The sequence below is a fragment of the Anguilla rostrata genome, chromosome 1 (genome assembly GCF_018555375.3).
Source record: "Anguilla rostrata isolate EN2019 chromosome 1, ASM1855537v3, whole genome shotgun sequence".
In the NCBI taxonomy this organism is placed as follows: Eukaryota; Metazoa; Chordata; class Actinopteri; order Anguilliformes; family Anguillidae; genus Anguilla; species Anguilla rostrata.
In genome coordinates this window covers 17,637,079-17,653,957 of record NC_057933.1, presented here as the reverse complement: position 1 = coordinate 17,653,957, position 16,879 = coordinate 17,637,079, and the positions used below count along the sequence as shown (strand labels likewise).

At 43.9% G+C, this 16,879-nt stretch overlaps 1 protein-coding gene across 4 annotated transcripts in view; it reads left to right on the top strand.

Annotated features, from left to right (window-relative positions):
* Positions 1-16,879, top strand: part of LOC135250320 (formin) — a 78,668-nt gene that overhangs the window by 29,001 nt on the left and 32,788 nt on the right. For 2 of the 4 annotated variants that reach the window (XM_064326515.1, XM_064326530.1), the window contains 6 exons: positions 2,039-2,784; positions 4,811-4,825; positions 5,356-5,497; positions 12,670-12,754; positions 15,765-15,826; positions 16,175-16,263. In XM_064326515.1, coding sequence (XP_064182585.1) covers positions 2,039-2,784; positions 4,811-4,825; positions 5,356-5,497; positions 12,670-12,754; positions 15,765-15,826; positions 16,175-16,263 — 1,139 coding nt within the window. The remainder of the gene's footprint in view (positions 1-2,038; positions 2,785-4,810; positions 4,826-5,355; positions 5,498-12,669; positions 12,755-15,764; positions 15,827-16,174; positions 16,264-16,879) is intronic. The other 2 variants (XM_064326521.1, XM_064326538.1) reach the window with 1 other exon arrangement.

The following is a 16,879-nucleotide window of genomic DNA, read 5'->3' as shown; positions in this document are numbered from 1 at the left end:
CAGCTGTCTATCATCATTGGGTATTTCCTTTCTGTAGCTGCCATTTTGATGAGGATCATCTCAAACTTGAAGTAAGATCTGTAGAACATAAATAGTGGTGCAAAATGCATAAGGAACAATGAGGAGTAATAGTATATGAAGCTGCTATTTGTATTCAGCATTTGAGGAATATTCACATTGAGTTATGTGTGCAAAAGGAGCCATTCTCCTACATTACATTCATTACATTACATTACATTCATTTGGCAGACGCTTTTATCCAAAGCGACGTACAAAAAAAAGTGCATTTCATGGTCGTAGATAACTGCTAAACACGGGTTCAGTAAGGTACAATACTTATTTTGTACATCTATTTCTAGCCGAGAACAGTGAACACTATTCTGTACAGTATTAGGACAAATACAAATTACCAAGAAGTGCTGGGATGGGACAACATGTAACAAGTGACAGGAAAAGGGTTTTTTTTATTTTTTATTTATTTTTTTTTTATAAAAGAGTGAAATATACAGCGTGGTGGATAACTACAGTCCTACCTAAGCAGGGAATCAGGATAGTCAGAAAGGTTCGGAAATCTTTTCTGAGAACTGTCATCTTTATCAAATTAAGTTATAAACTTCAAGCACCTACCCAAAAAATGTTAGGAAACATACCTTCACAAAAAATGAGATGTGAGATGTGGAGGAAGGCTAAAATAAGATGTCTATGGTGCTGTAATTGTTTCCACATGTAGTCAGCTTGCCTCCTGCCAGTTCTGCGTATGAAATAAGATCACTCTTTTGCATCTGGGATTTGGTGGCCTTTAACAAACTGCAAGCATCCAAAATGGCTCATTTGTACGGTTGTGGTCAGAGCTGTCTCTTCTCTGGTTTTCCATCCATTATTTTTCTGAAATGTACTGTTGAGTTTTCTTGTGAATTATTGACAGGAATTTAATGTGCTCATATATTTAAATTTGTTTGTTGTAACACAAATCCTGTCCAACTGAACAGAAGCGTAGGCAGTCAAAGCTGGAATAACTTGGTCCCGAGGGAGGTCTAAAATGCATTTGGTTTAATTCTAGTGTCTGTTCTAGGATTAGCACTCAGATGTATTAGTCTGTGATCAAACATTTGAAGTCATGACATTGAAGTCATTTCAGTAGAATTACAGGCCTTTGTCTTGTTCCCTCTTGTAAGACTTGTGTCTACAGTACATGTTTTATTATAATGTCATATACTTTATGCCATATTGTATTATTATATAAATCATATTATATTCATTATAATATGCCAAAATTACAATGATGTAGTGCTGCAATTCAATTCCATATAAAAACATATAAATGTTTCATAAACCTCCTTTGACATACATTTGCAACCATTTTTTATCAGTTTTGACAAGATTGTCTTCATGATGATGAATCGATGATGAAAATTAACTTTGAATGATATTCTAGTGTTGAATCTCCGGTGTCATTTGTAATGAACTGTATGTGCGTGCGTGGTTGACGCACTTCAGAAATTGAACATGATTTTCACATTCATAAACATAAACTTAAACACTGTGAAACTACAGTAACGTGCCAGATCCAGTCTTGTGCTGACCACATGCTAACGAGGAACATGTGTTAAACATATTGCAAAATTGTTTCCTTCCAAACCCGAGTCTGGTTTTCAATTTGACTCTGAGTCTATTTGCACGCATACTCAAAATCCCATTGTTTCAAGCATGGCCCAATTATTTTGATGTTCAAAATGTTCAATAAACATCCATTGTATATTGTATTAGCCCTTCATTAGCAATCAGCAATAAATCTATTGTGCCACATGTGGTTAAATTGAAAGGAATGCACTGGGATCTGGACATGAAGTCGACATTAGTGTCAAACTTTAAGGAGAAAGGGACTACTGTTACTATTAAAGCCATCAGTAGAGGCTTCTATGTTGTGTATGACTATGTTGTCATACCAGTGTGTTATCACCATCCATTTGGCATTTGCATTCATGATTTTGGTTCCTCTGTATATAACTGGGGATTTCTCTGGCCATGCTCACCACAGGAACAGTTCCAGCTCCAGATCTTCCAGTTGCGAGGGGAGCATGCTGTTACAGTGTCAAAGTTGGAGGAAATCATTGCCAAGATGCGGAAAGACCTGGCCTACAACGGGTGTCACGAGCGCGGTGAGGTCCGGGAGGTATGCGTGTCCACGGAGGACGACCTGCCGCCCAAAACCTTCCGCAACGTTTGCATCCAGACGGACCGCGAGACCTTCGTCAAGTCGCCCGAAGGTGAGGGCAGCAAGGCCGCCCAAAGCCCCAACCAGAACGTGCCTAAAAAACTCAACCTTGAGTCCATCAACATGAGCCTTGCAGGCAAGACGGACGATATCTCAGGACCGACCCCGCCTCCTCCTCCTCCTCCACCTCCACCCCCACTACCTGGTGGTTCGTTTGCACCACCACCTCCACCACCACTACCTGGTGGTTCGTTTGCACCACCACCTCCACCCCCATTGCCCGGCGCTGGGATTCCTCCCCCACCACCTCCCCCCCCATTGCCTGGTTCTGGAGTCCCACCCCCACCACCTCTTCCTGGAGCTGGTCCCCCTCCTCCACCTCCTCTCCCAGGGGCAGGGCCCCCTCCTCCCCCACCCATGCCAGGGTTTGGACCTCCTCCCCCGCCTCCTCCCCCCGGAGGGCTGGCTTTCAGCCGCCTGGAGGAGAAAGCCCCGCGGAAGCCAGCTGTGGAGCCAGCATGCCCCATGAAACCATTGTACTGGACAAGAATTCAGATCCAAGGCAACAGGTTCGTACTCACACTTGATTTGAGACTTGCAGGAAGATTCAGAAGCAATGCAGGTAGGGAGAATGTGCTTTTTAGCCTTGGTTAAGCCCTCCACAAGACACCTGTATTTTCACAAGAGCTGAAAGGCACTGATGAAATGCACTATGTCCGCAGTTAAATTGAGAGTGCTATATACAGTTGGAACGGTCTGAGTGCCAATCTGTGTGTTGTGTGAAAGATTTATTGCCCTGTATTTCTATAGAGGGATTAACAGAGGAAGTTGAGTTCTGGCTCGCACTCTGTAGACCAGGCTGATAGCGAAGGATTGAGTGGGCCACAGCAGTTTCATGTTATATATACATTTTACAGTTGAAGTGCAAGTCGGCAAGCATGAAATCAGTGATACGAAGCAGTGATACGACTGGTTAAATTCGGAGTTCCATGTTAAAGCCATTTGCAGGAAGAACTTCTGTGGCAAATTATGGGGAATGTGCTATGTTTTAAACAATGCCAGGCCAACACTCTCATGTATATTTTATGACCCCATCAAACGGTACGCATTTGGGTTTTGTATAAAGGATCTAAGTGGCAGCTTTACAAGGGAGCTGTAAGTGAGAAAGAGATCCTTTGCAAATTATGAGGACTCTAAATTACATTTTGACTTAATTCAATTACAGTTTTCTGTTCATACTCAGTGTATTTAGGGGTCTAATGAGGTTCACTTGTTGGCGTTCTCCATGTGTCAGACCCAATAGCTTCAGTATATGGCTACTTAGATACAGTATGTTCCTCTGAAAGCAATTTTAAATGAAGAAAAGATTCATAAAGTCATAATGGGGTTTGTTAAGTTCTCCTGGCCGTTTTAAGACATATTTTTGTCATGGGTGTGAGTTGCCAATTGGTCTGATTGGACTTGCTTGACACTAATAGGACTGCTGGCAACATGGTTGCATGGTAAGCCAGCCTTTTACTTTGATTGTCTGTTTCAGTCCATCTCAGCAGTTGTAAAATGCTGCGGGTGAAAATAATCCTTGACGCTCTACTCAAAACAATCTGCCCAAAATTTGACTTAATGGCTGCTTACTGGTTTTGCATGAGATAATGAAACTTAAAGTATTCAGTATTCGGATTGGATTTGCAGTCTTTCTGATTGCCAGAGCTGTGTGAAAGCATGCTATAAATGCTGCAATTCAAGAAATAGAAATTAAGAATGTGGACAATCATAAAGAATGCACTAAAGTGTCTGTGATGGCCAAGTATAACAAATATGGAAAATCTACACCCCCCATCATGTATTGCATTTTCACTGTTCGTTTAAACGTATTCAAATTTAGTTTAAGATCAACATCTTAAACTAAACCTTGCAAATAGTGGGCTCAGTGGTTACAACAAGGTGGCACTAGACTTAATTACAGTACATTACAGTATATTTAGCATTACAACTATGATATATCCTTACTCATGTTTCCAAATCACAATGTGGCCCAAGGCCAACCCTGGAGCCAATCTCCTTTTTTTGAATCTGCAATTCTCTTTAAGGCACGAAATATTTTGCCGTGTTCTCTACTGAAATAGTTCAGAGCTGCTGTAGTTCCAGGCAAGTCATTAGCACTGGGTAGAGATTGGACCTTGGATAATTGTCCATTGAAAAAATTATTTTCGGTCAATGTTTCATACGCAGATATTAAATTATAGATTCACCACAGTGGCTCTTTAAAGTATCCTGGTGAAAAAGTATGTTTGTTGGACAGTATATTTCAGGGATGTTGTCAGAGGTAAAAATGAACTTTTAAGCACAGAACCGCACGGGAGACAAGTTCACGTGAGGAAAAGAGACAGGAAACCCCACCCCCCCCCCCCATCCCCCATGCCCAGATGACATATGAACAACCCTGATGAACTCTGAGTCTACTACCCATGCCTGTGCTAAATGACTTATATTCAGTCTGATTAAAGCATTGCATTAGCAGCCATTGTAGGTGCTTTATTGCTTACTGTAGCTTAGTCAGTGTTGGCTTGACTGTGTTCTCTTCTTTTTTATTTGAAGGGATGGAAAAGCAAGGTAGGGGTTTCAGCCTGACCTCTGTGAGACTCCTCTTCAGACCGTCTGACTTCACTTGTTTGTTTCTGATGTTGCTTGGCAACAAGAACCAAAATTCATCTGAGCAGTTCAGTTTCAAATGGGCTTTCTGTTGATATGTGCTGGGACCAGGAAAGCCATTGGCTCCAGAAATTTAGACTGAAACTTGAAGTGATGACTTTCACTTTAAAAACAGACAAGTCCAGGTCTGTGTTTTCTTAGTGTGAATCTATACTTGAGGAAATGTCAACCATTCTCAAAAAATAAATAAATATTGGATTCCCTCAGCACACATTACATAAACTGCAACTAGGCTGTTTATGTCAGGGTTTGGCTTGTACTGCTACTTCAGAAAAATCCAAGAGCTTCTGTAAGGCCTTGTCCCGCTCATCAATATGTCACTACTTAAGGGAAGTTCAATTTCAGATCATGTGCATTTATAGCTTGTACATCTACTACAAATGCTATGATGGTCTTTGTGCTGAAGCCAGTGTCACTGTCCCTCCCATCAGTAATAACACGCTCTGGGGCTCTCTTGAAGAGCCAAATATCGTCGACGCACAAGAGTTTGAGGACCTCTTTTCTAAAACAACGCTGCAACCAAAGAAGAAGCCCCTGTCAGACACCTTTGAGAAGAAAGCGAAGGCCAAGAAGGTATGTTTTTTATTATTTTGTTTATGCGTGTGCAAACATGCAAACTGTCAAGCATTTTAATTTATTCTGCTCTAGAGGACTCTTTGCTTGGACTTGTGGGAAACCTTCATCTGTAATAAACTGATACAATTGTGGAAACTCCAGTACGCTACATCAGTGGTCCCCAAACTCGGTCCTGGGGGACCCCTGTGTATGCTGGTTTTCATTCCAACCTCAACAGCAATCCCAGAATTTTAACAAGCTGTTAATTGTTCTTAATTAGGTGATTTTCATGTTTTAGAGCTGTGGTTCCAGAAAGGGCTAGTGTGGGTGCACACACCTGATCCTGATTCTACTAATCAATCACTAGAGTCATTGCTAAGCACCTTGATTAGTAGAATCAGGATCAGGTGTGTACACACACACTGGCCCTTTCTGGATAAGACTGGGGACCCCAGCTCTAAAACATGAAAAGCACCTAATTAAGAAAAATTAACATCTCGTTAAAATTCTGGGATTGCTGTTGAAGTTGGAATGAAAACCAGCATACACAGGGGTCCCCCAGGACCGAGTCTGAGAACCACTGTGCTACATCACTGGTTCCAGAGCTGTGCTGTTTGTTGCTCACATAACTCAGCTCATCGGCTACTGAAATCACTAGGCATAGAAGGAGTAAACATGACGGTAAACATGATGATTGGTGGAATTACTCACAGGAAAGATCCTGGCAGCTTTGTGATAGCTTCCTGCGCAGAATAGTTTACTGAGCAGTGTGAACTCCTGATCTGGAAGGAGTAGGAGTAGCAGATGGAATTTAATTGGCGCCACCAGAGGGCGTTTGAAGCACATGCTAATGGGCATGGTGAGGAGTCCCACCAGATTAAAAAGGACCTCAGTACATCTTCCAGTAACTTCCTAAAAAAGTCAATTTGAGCAGGCTTGACATAAGAATTAGGGGTAAAGAGCCATTCAATTTAATGGCAAATAAAATTTAATTGCCTTCTTTAATTTCTTCATTTTTTTAGCTTAGGGACCTTTAAATGATGGAAGTGCACTGAGCATGTGCTTCAGCATAATGCTTAAGAATGATTTAAAACTGAACCCAAGAGACTGATGAGAACACAGTAGTCGTGAAGTGAGCGTAATGGAGTGAGCACTTTAGAGGGCATTGTGGGCATTACAGGATGTTGTGTCTGTTCTCTTACGCAACTCGTTTGTCAGCACAATGATTCATTTTCAATATATTGAGTGATTTGTGAAACAGCATAAACACAGATTAATTATTATACTTTCTGAGGCTTTCTTGATGAGCCAAATGTAAATATTGCTTTACTTTTATCTACACCGACCATCCGTCTCTTCAAAGCATTGACAATCCCAGACAGCTTTTTCAGATTTCAGAAATAAATCCAGTGGATGAACTTGGTCCATGCATCTGATTACATGGTTGTGAGAGCATGCGCTATGCCACATTTTCACATTACTCATATTCAAACTTGGGAACACTTGGACCTGCTTAAGTATCCTGCAGTGCCCTACTGTGTTTACCGGTTTAAGCACACATTATGCTGAATGCCGACCTTAAATGGAATCAAAACAAGAAAGTGCAAAGTGTGCCAACTCAGTCCCACCTCCCCATGCTGTCCAAATTCTGACTATTTCTTTCTCTTGTTTGCTTGGATAAACTTGGGTATCAGGGAACAGGAGTTCTCTACTCGAGGTTAATCGCAGCTGGGCAGGACCCATATTTAAACTTCCCCCCTCCTTAGTATCAGCTCTCAAAACTGAGAATAAACAGAATTCTTTTTGATGAATGTATTTCTGAAAAAATATTAACACAACAAAAAGATATATGCTCTTTGATAGCTGTTGGGGAGTTTGTGACTCTTAACTTGTTTTGTGTGGTGCCTTAAGTGTACGTGGTCTGTGTACAGTGTGTGCTGGAGATTTTTAAGACTTCCAAGAACAGACCATTTGTGCATGTTTTGGAAAGAATATGAGCTGCAGACTGGAGTGAAAACCTCAAACTTAACCAAGCGTTCTGCGGTGAATTTGAGTGAAACTCAGTCAGAAGCAAACTTTCCCCCTGAGCCACAGACAAGCTGGAGCATCTGAAAAAGATCTCAAACACATCTCTATTGTGTCACATCTCTATTGTGAATTCAGTAATAAGTGGATGTCACTATTTTGTGTGACTAAAGGGGGCTTTCAGCCAAACCCTAAAAAAATGTTAATAAAATAAGAATGTAATACGTGCTTAAAGACTTAAGCAAGTATTAATTTAAGTTTACCAAGAGGGACTTGGTTCAACAGCCCCATAGGTCCTTTGTCTTATTACAGGATGGTCCTGGTCTGTGTGTGATATGTTAGTTTGTAATGTGAATTACAGTCCAGTGCTCCACCAGTCCTGTTTTCTTATAGATATGAATAAATGCCTGTATTCCTTTGGAGGCAAGCTTCATCAGTACTGGGGTCTGCCCAATGAGGCCTGCTGTGGCAACCCTGCAAAATGGGTAACGCATCAGGTTCAATGCTGCCGACATCGCCTGGCATCCAAGTGGTTAAAAAGAACCAGCTGGCCGAGTCTGCGCCCGCCCCCCCCTCCCGGATCAATGGGACTGGGCTCCAGGTCGCCAGCGTCTATGTGTCAGTCTCTGTAGCAGTCCCTCAGCCCTCTATCCAGTCTGGTCACCCCGAGCAAGTCCATAAAAACCGCTGCCTTGACATCCGATCTGACCCAGTTAGCCACGGATATCCATACTGCCAATCCTCTGCAGTCCTCAAACTGCAGCACAAGCCAAAACACTTTGCTTTTCTTTCGACTTGTAATGCTCAGCCAAGCATAAGCCATGACACACACATTTATAATTTACAGGAATGTTTCTGTTATCATTACTCTGTTTCCCTGTTGGTAAGAATACTGGGAATGATTAAAAGAAGTGAAAAGGGTGAAAAGGATGCTGCCTTTTAAGAAATAGTACATTACTTCTGGAATCACTGTCCAGATCAGACCTTAGAGGTCTGTGTTCTTGTGGTTAACCAGAGAAATGTTACCCATTAAAATGGAATGGGATACTGTACATTAGCCTAGGTTAGCAATGGGGACCATGTGTGCTTTTACCAGAGAAAGTTCGCTAGCTCTATTGCTGTGAGCTCACTAATGAAAGTGAAATTGGGTGTTACATTAGCTTTCCCACCTGCTGAAGAGCCCAGTGCTTGAGTTGTGGACTGTGTCTCAATTTTGCTGCCCCTTTTTCTCATCGCTCCATAGTGATAGACTGTGTTGTGCATATTTCATTTTTTGGAACTGCTGATGTAAAATGATCTGATTAATAGCTGCAACCATGAATAGCATAAGAGTATATAATGTTTCTATGCAGAGCTGTTTATACATATTGTTTTAAAGCTATGGACAAAAGGGTGAAATAGTCATGACATTCCATGTATAATGTATAATCACAGTGAGATGAGTGTATAGTATCAGTGTCCATATAGGATGGCATAGATCTTTTTCTTTGCCTTAAGTACCAGACTGTATAACTCTTAAATGAAGTGGTCATTGTTTCCGTATTACAAATCCTTCTGATGGAGCTGTATTTGTCAAACCTGTCTGACGTAGAAGCTGTGTCAGGGAACTGGGACTTGGTCGGAACTAACAGATCTTGCCCAACAGTTACAGTGTGCATGGGGAGATGAATGTGAAAATTTGGCTTCCCCCCCTTGGCAGGCAGGGTGCTTTCGTAAAGCACAGCTAAACAAAAGTCACTTGTTTACATTTCTATGATTTTCCCTGAAGTTTGTCCTGAGAGGTACAAGCTGCTTGGACTTGCACTTCCAGGTTTTGTGAGATGGAATCACTTTGACTGGCACAGGAAAGGGGGAAAGGTGTTAGCCTGCCAGACACCCTCAGCACTATTTGCACTTCCCCCCAACGACCAATAGCCCAGTCTGGGCCTAGAGAGACAAAGAGTCAATGGAGAGAGGCGTCTTGCCTCACTTGGCAATATCTGACCCCAGGACATCTGACAAGCCAATAGTTCCTGCCCCCATCAATACTGGTCAGGCTATTTCAACTCAATCAATCATAGCGTGGTCTCCAAGCAAGTAGGTGAAGAAGCAGAGCGCAATTACATATGCCACACAGGCCGATGTCTATGTTAAGCGAAGAGGCTGTCTGTGATGTGACGACTTTGGAGGCCGTGCATATCTCACAGGCTTCGTGAAAAAAAGTGTTGCCAGATTATGAATGATTCCCTGCCTCCAGGGGCTGGTCCTTGGGGACGTGTAGGGAAAGGACCGGAATGCACGCGCATTATGGAAATGAGCTCTTCTCTCACGTCAGTCTGGAGGCGTACAAAGGTCCGCCACCGCTCCGCTACCTAGGAGCTGAGTAATTTGTATCATGTGTCCAGTCCGAATCAAAAGGCCCTGTTTACTCTGGAGCCCTCGCCCGGCCGGTCATTATCATATCAAAGCCGCGGGGATGACATGGAAGGGAATGGCATTTCTGTCATCTCTAACTGCCAGCCGGACCGGCGGTAATTGCGGGCATGTGGCTTCACTCAGGGTCAAGCAGGAGCGGGCGGCGCTGGGATGATGGGACGTTTGAAGTGGAGGGGATGCGCGTGTCGATGCATTTTCCACGTGGATAATGCTGCGGCAGCAGATCGCCCTGGGGGGGGGGGGGATCAGACAGCCATCACAACTGCTTCCACTACAACTTTCACCACAAGAGACTTCCCCTTTGTCTCTGATGTACACCAACGGTATGGAGGGAGTAAATATTACACAACTGTTTATGTCCCCGTGAGCAGTCCTCTCCAGTTCAAATGAAACCATTTGTAATTGTTGTTACTCTTTTATGGTGATGTCAAAATGCTTTGTGTTAAATCAACTATATCATAATTTATCAATCCAATAGGGGAAAAGGTACTTAAATAAGTTTGTGGGTGTGTGCAGTCAGTCTAAAGATACAACACTGGTGTGTGTAGTTTGTGGTAGACGGTTTATTGTATGTTGCTTACTTATTTTTGTCTAGCAGGAATGTCTGAAGTGGTTGTCATTAAGCAGACAGTGTGCCTCTTTTACAAATGTTACACTTTCACAAGTGTGTCTCACTGGAAATTGGAGAAACCTGGTACCTCTCTCCATCAGTATGGAACAGCTTTGCATTCAGGGATGCATGGTCATGTGTCAAGGGTGTGTAAACTTGTCCCAACCTACAGACCAAATGGGCGTTCTTATCCACATTGTCCCGTGCCACACCTTTGAAAATGAACCTCATTGAAACAATTAACAGTTTGGTTGAAACTATGGGGATGCTGCAGTTATGGCCGAGGTTGCCATTGGAACCTATGGCTGGTGTGGCACATGTCCACATGTGTTTCTGTATCTGGGTGAAAGTATAGCTGATATTGAATTGGCAGCCCACTGCTTGTTGTGGTCTGGGGTTTTGCTGCATGTCAAATGTGTAGATGATATTGCACCTCTAAATAGGTCAAACTAGGCCAGTGGTTTGGGTTAAGGTTAGGGGTAACAGTAAAGAGAAATTCCCTACTTTTGTGCCAATACCATACATCATCTTGTAATATGAATCGGTGCATCCGCTATTTTCTAACCACTGCATATTCAGAAGAAACTATTTTGTTGTCTCAATATGCTTTATCCTGTGACTTTTGATGTGCCTTCTGACACCTAACTCGGAGACTCAAGAAAACTTCTCTGATTGGTTGGCAACAATCCTGGTGTCCACTGGAGGGTGCTGTTACATCTTGTGTCCAACCATGCATGGGTCAAAACATAAAAGGGGGTTGACAGCATCAGCATCTGTCATAAAAAGTTGCCAGTGTAAGTGGCTTTGAAAATCTCAATTAGTTCGGGCTATTGAAAGTTCCCAAATGGCTGGCCATTGAATTACCTGGTTGTCATAGTCGCCCTTGGTGCCCATGGAAACAGTAGCTGGGAAGGATTGCTGGCAAAGATTAAAGTGTGGCCTTTACAAAGAAGTTAATTAAAGGTGTTAGGGAAAGACTCACACGTTCCCAGTTCCCCTCTCTGTCTCTATAGTGGGATATCACCAGTGATATTAATAATGGCTGTTGAAGCAGCATGCATTCTTACCTTCTGTAATGCAATACTCACTTCTAAGGCTTCTCTTCTTGGTTCCCACTGGATGTCTCGGTAGCTAAAACCAAGTAATAACAGGCACTTCTACCTAATGAAGAAGGCTGAAACATTAACTTTTAAAGCAGGGCTTTACCTTGCCAAAAACTGTTTCTAGCTTTATGGGTAATTCAGTCATAAGTAATTGTGACCATGTGTAGGCACAAATAAAAACCCCGTGAATTTATAGTTTGTTATAAAACCCAAGACTGCTCTTCCAGATTGAAAAGATGTCCTTTTATGGTTTCATTTTTTCCTTTAACTTTCCTGCTGCTTAATATTTTTGACCATATCACATGCATGTTTTGTGGAGATTTCCTTTGTGTTTCACATTTTTCGCCCAATCAGAATGGTCCTCTCCTATTTTGCTCTTGTTGGTGTCATTCAGTAGGGCCTGAATTGCAAGCTTTTTCACTCCTCGTCGGTCCCTTTCAATCGCTGAGGTTCACGCCACGCGGGGTCATGAGGATTTTGACAGTCTATGGATTTGCCGTGGGTTGGGGTCATTTTTGGGTCTCTGAGAGATGTTCAAATTACACTCTCCCAGATCCTACATTTCCCCCCTTCAGATGTGAATCTTTTGCTCGAGTGCAAGAGTTTGTCTGCAGTGTGGACAGGTTTCAGGAATAACAGAGATGTTCTATTTTTACTGTGAATAAGAACACAATATTATTATTACTTGGCCAAGCCAAGAAACTTACCAGTCTACCTTGGAAAGAAATACATAGTGCCTGATCACAAGCAACAAAAACAAGGATGTGATAAAAATAACAAGTAAAACATCAATGATTTACTACGGTGCTGCAAACCATGGTGTGTAAATGTAACTGCAACAACAGCTGTTTTGTTACACAAACCTAAGATCTTTGATCATGAAATCATTAAACATCAAACTTTGATCATTAAACCAACAGTGCCTTACATCAGCCTACCCATGGAACCATCCTGTTAGGCAGAGTAGCCGAGCGTGTTTGTGTTTCTCATCATTAAGCTCAATAACAAGACTGTCATAATTTTGGCCTGTTTTTCAGATTAAACTGCTGGACGGAAAGCGGTCTCAGGCAGTGGGGATCCTAATTTCTAGTCTGCATCTGGAGATGAAGGACATTCAGCAAGGTGAGAGAAGAATGCACTTGTACTCCATTGCTCTTGTCAAGTTGTAGACAGTATTTTTCATCTCCCTGAAACGTACAGAAGAGCAGGTATGTTTGATGTGATGCAGGCCAATGAGCAGTCTAGATGCAGTACTTTCTGCTTTGATAATAGGGGCAGAGGAAAATGTAGACATGGAGACAGATTAAATCTTTCAGCACCGTACCTGTTCCAAAGCTGTATTGATTGCTGCCGTTAGAAACTACGCAGGTAGTTGGTTTATTATCTGAGTCTGGCTTTGAAATTTTCCTGGTTTTCGTGGTAGAGAGCAGTTTCCCAGGCAATTGTCCTGTCTCGTGAACGGCTATCATGCATTTCCTTTGCTTGGCTTGTCTATTGCAGGCACCAGCCAAATGTAAATGGGGGTATTTTCCTTCAGTCTGCAGGAAAAAAAAGTACAAACTCTTCCTCTAGGTCCAGGGGGAGAAGGTTATATTTGATTTGTGTCCACTCCCAGGAAAGGGGCAAATTCTATTTGAGAACATTTTAAAAGCCAAATTTGATTTAAATCATTCTAAGCCGCATTCCTTTTTCTAGTGAGATTTTATTTCGGGGCCTTGTTTACAAATGCGATGGCGTCGCAGGCCCCGGTGGGGGCAGGGCCCCCTCGCGCAGGACTCCAGCAGGAGGAGACGCTGGGACAGCGCTGGTGTTCCCAGCAGAGCGCCTGGCAGTCTGACCGTGCCGCGGATCTGTTTATTGTTGCCAGTGACGGTTTCCACCGCCTAATGGGAGCGACACCCCACTAATGATCTGAGTGTATATAAATCCCGCCGTCGCAGCCGGCAGAGACACCGTACCGCCACATAAAAACGCTCGACGCAAGCCAAACAACACATTGGGCCAAGCTGCGCTTTTTGGTTTTGATTTTTTTTTCTCTCTCTCTCTCTCTCTCCCTTCAGTCGGTGTGGAGGTAGAGAACCCCCTAATAAAAGAGCACAGCTCTCTCCCAGCGTGTGTCGACTTCCTTCTGCCTTAATGGGAGGTGTAGGTGAAATGGACAATCTGAATCTGACAATGCTGGAGAGCCGCCTAATAAGCACTTCTAAAGGCCCCAGCCCCTGCTCGCCAGCCCTTTGTTGGCAAATTAAAAGGACATGGGACATGTAATGTAATTACGGCCTCGCGGGACCTGGAGGTGCGGGGAGGGCTCTGGTTACTCTCTGCGGCCGGAGGGGCGCGAGGGAGCGCCGGTCGGGGGGGTGGGGGGACCTCCCGGCCCACCTCAGTTGGAGGTGAAAGGGCGGCTCCCCACGCCTGGCGTGATGAGTGAGTGGAGGGAAATGGAGTGACGCTGCACTGGGGCTGACTTTGATCTCCCACTACGGAGGTACACCTGAAGCGCCCTCAGTTCCCGAGCTCCAGGCCTCTCCTTTTGGCATTTGATTGACAGGTGGCAGTGGCACGCACCTAGGCCCAAAGGTCATCCTTTTTAATCAGAGCTGGGAAATAGTACCCCCCCCCCCCCCCAAAAAAAAACAGCCACCAGGCCTGTGCCAGCCTCAGTAAGGGTGGCCAGGGATCACAGGGCTGGAATGCCGGAAGGCGTTGGTCCTTCTTATCCTGGAGTCGTGGGATAGGAGCACTGGCCTGAGGAACTGCATGACATTCACCGCCAACTGCCTCTCTTTCAGTGCTGTGCAAACTAAAGCAGAGCAGAGACAGAGACTACTATGGCAGGGCCAGTGCAGGGACTTTTGGCTCCCTCACTGAACCCAGCGTGACCCGCAGTGAACAGTCCCCGACCCCAACAGCAGAGCGATCAGTGTCAGCGCCAGAAGCTATACCTCAATGTCTCCTCCTCCTCCTCCTCCTGCTCTCTGAAGTCAGTCGGCCACAAGCACACATCTGCCTCCCTCTTAAACACAGACAGAGCAGCAGAGCTCCCCCTCTGCTGTGCGATTACAGTGCGCAGGCAGTGCTATCTGTTAGCGTACCTGCCGAAGGCCCGCTCATGTGAAGCGGCAGGCTGGGCGGGGGGGAGAAGCAGAGCCGATAGCAGCCCCCATCCCACCCCCCCGGCTCCCACTCCAGAGATCATTACTGCGAGCTGCGGTGGTTCCCGCCGCAGGTCCAGGGGTTAAGCAGTTACAGGCTCTCTCCTGTGACCCGTGGCCGTGAGGCTTAGTGCCCCGCGTGTAGATTAGAGCAGCGCCACTGTGCGCGGGCCCCTCTCCCCACACTGCGGCTGCCCTCCCTCACTTCTGCTTACCGCACACACCCCGCACGTCTGCCGTGATCTCATATGCTGCGTGTGCGTGTGCGTGTGTGTGTGTGCGTTCCTGTGTGTGTGTACATGTTTGTGTGTGTGCGTTCATGTGTGTGTATGTGTGCGTGTGTATGCGTCTGCATGTGTGTGTGTGTGTGTGTGTGTGTGTGCGTGTGCATATGTGTGCATGTGTGTGTGTGTGTTATGGTATGTGTTTGTGTGCGTGTGGTTGCGTATACATGCTTGTCCAACTATATTTCATTAGTAACAGAATGATTTAAAAATTATGTATCATTTTATTGCAAGGTAAACAATGAATGTTTCCATATTATGTATTTTTATGTATTTTTATGGGTTTTGCATATTGGGAATTTATAACCAGTGCGGGTTTTGTTAGGGCTTGCAGATCACAGCACATACTTTTTTTCCACCTTCGCTGTGCCTGAATGATGTAGGAAAACAATTTACAGCACAAATTCAAGATGAGAAATAAGCCTGTTACTCCTTCTTGTTGGTCTTGCTCTGTGAGATAAGAAGAAAAAAAAAAACTGACTCCTTTATTCAAAAACCTGCTGTATGTTTGGTGGGAATTATATGGAAAAAGAAACAGCATGACAGCATCGATTTACCCTCCTTCACTTTGCAGCAAAATTCATCTAGGCATGGCCTTCAAATGCAAGCAAAAGTTAATTAAGACAGCATGTTTGCTTAGAATAATTCCTCTTTATAAGAGAATGCCTTTAATACATGGATCTACCATTCCAGCTGTTTTGACTGTGGACAACTCTGTGGTGGACCTGGAGACCATTGAGGCTTTGTATGAAAATGTGAGTATTATGGAATATGTTGCAAAGTAATCTGATAGCATGAGAGAAACCGGGCACCCTTTGCTCCCTTTTAAGTGTTTTTCACTGTGAATTCTTAATACCATGCCAGTATTTAATAACATCAGTGTGCTCTGTGCCTACGGCTTATGTTGGATGATGTCATTTTTTGATTTTCTGCCTCTCGCCAGTTACTTTCGTATTGCCACTGCTTTCCCTGTATTCTTATTGGTATTTTCACAGTATTGTTCTACACTCCATCTTGGAATATTTCCTTTATCTTGTTTAGTCTCGTTTTCTCCCAATGCTAGACGTTTTACTGAAGTTTCCCTTGTTTGTTTTCAATCGCAGAGAGCCCAAAGCGATGAGCTGGAGAAAATCAAGAAACATTTTGATACTTGCAAAGAGGATGAAGTCAAGCTGCTAGACAAACCTGAACAGTAAGACACATTCTACAGGGTTTCTAACACAGGCATCCAAGGATGGAGTTGGGGTGGGGGGATGTGATTAAAAGATGGCTGTCTGAAAAATAGGGAAGGGGCTACTGTGAACTTTACAATATAGGGATCATCATATAATGTGTGCCTGCCAGTTGACTTATTCAGGATTGTCATTATCACTGACACCTTAGACCATGGAGAACCTAGAGGCCAGATGCACCCTCCGAATTCACAGATGTACTGGTTCCTGACAGCCAAAGTCATTGTGTGATGTTGTTTATAATCGGAACTCAATGATTGTTCCACAGCCTTTCCAGTAAAAAGTAAACCAAACATTTCTGCTGCAGCTCTGACGTTTGTTCTGCGTCTGTTTCCCCATCCTTGAATAGTTTCCCTGTTTCCATCCAGTTCTCTCCTCCCTGCTGGCGGTAGGACTTTCCACAAGCCATCAAATCCACAATAGCCCAAGCCGCTATGCTAAAATTGCGAAAGATTCAGAGAGCCTCCTGTTTGTACGAAGGCCACATTTTTTTGACTGATCACCGCTGGCTCTCTGCGATGGATCCGGCCAGGCCGAGCATTGGCCTGCAAAGGAATTGTCATGGTGGGGCTGCCA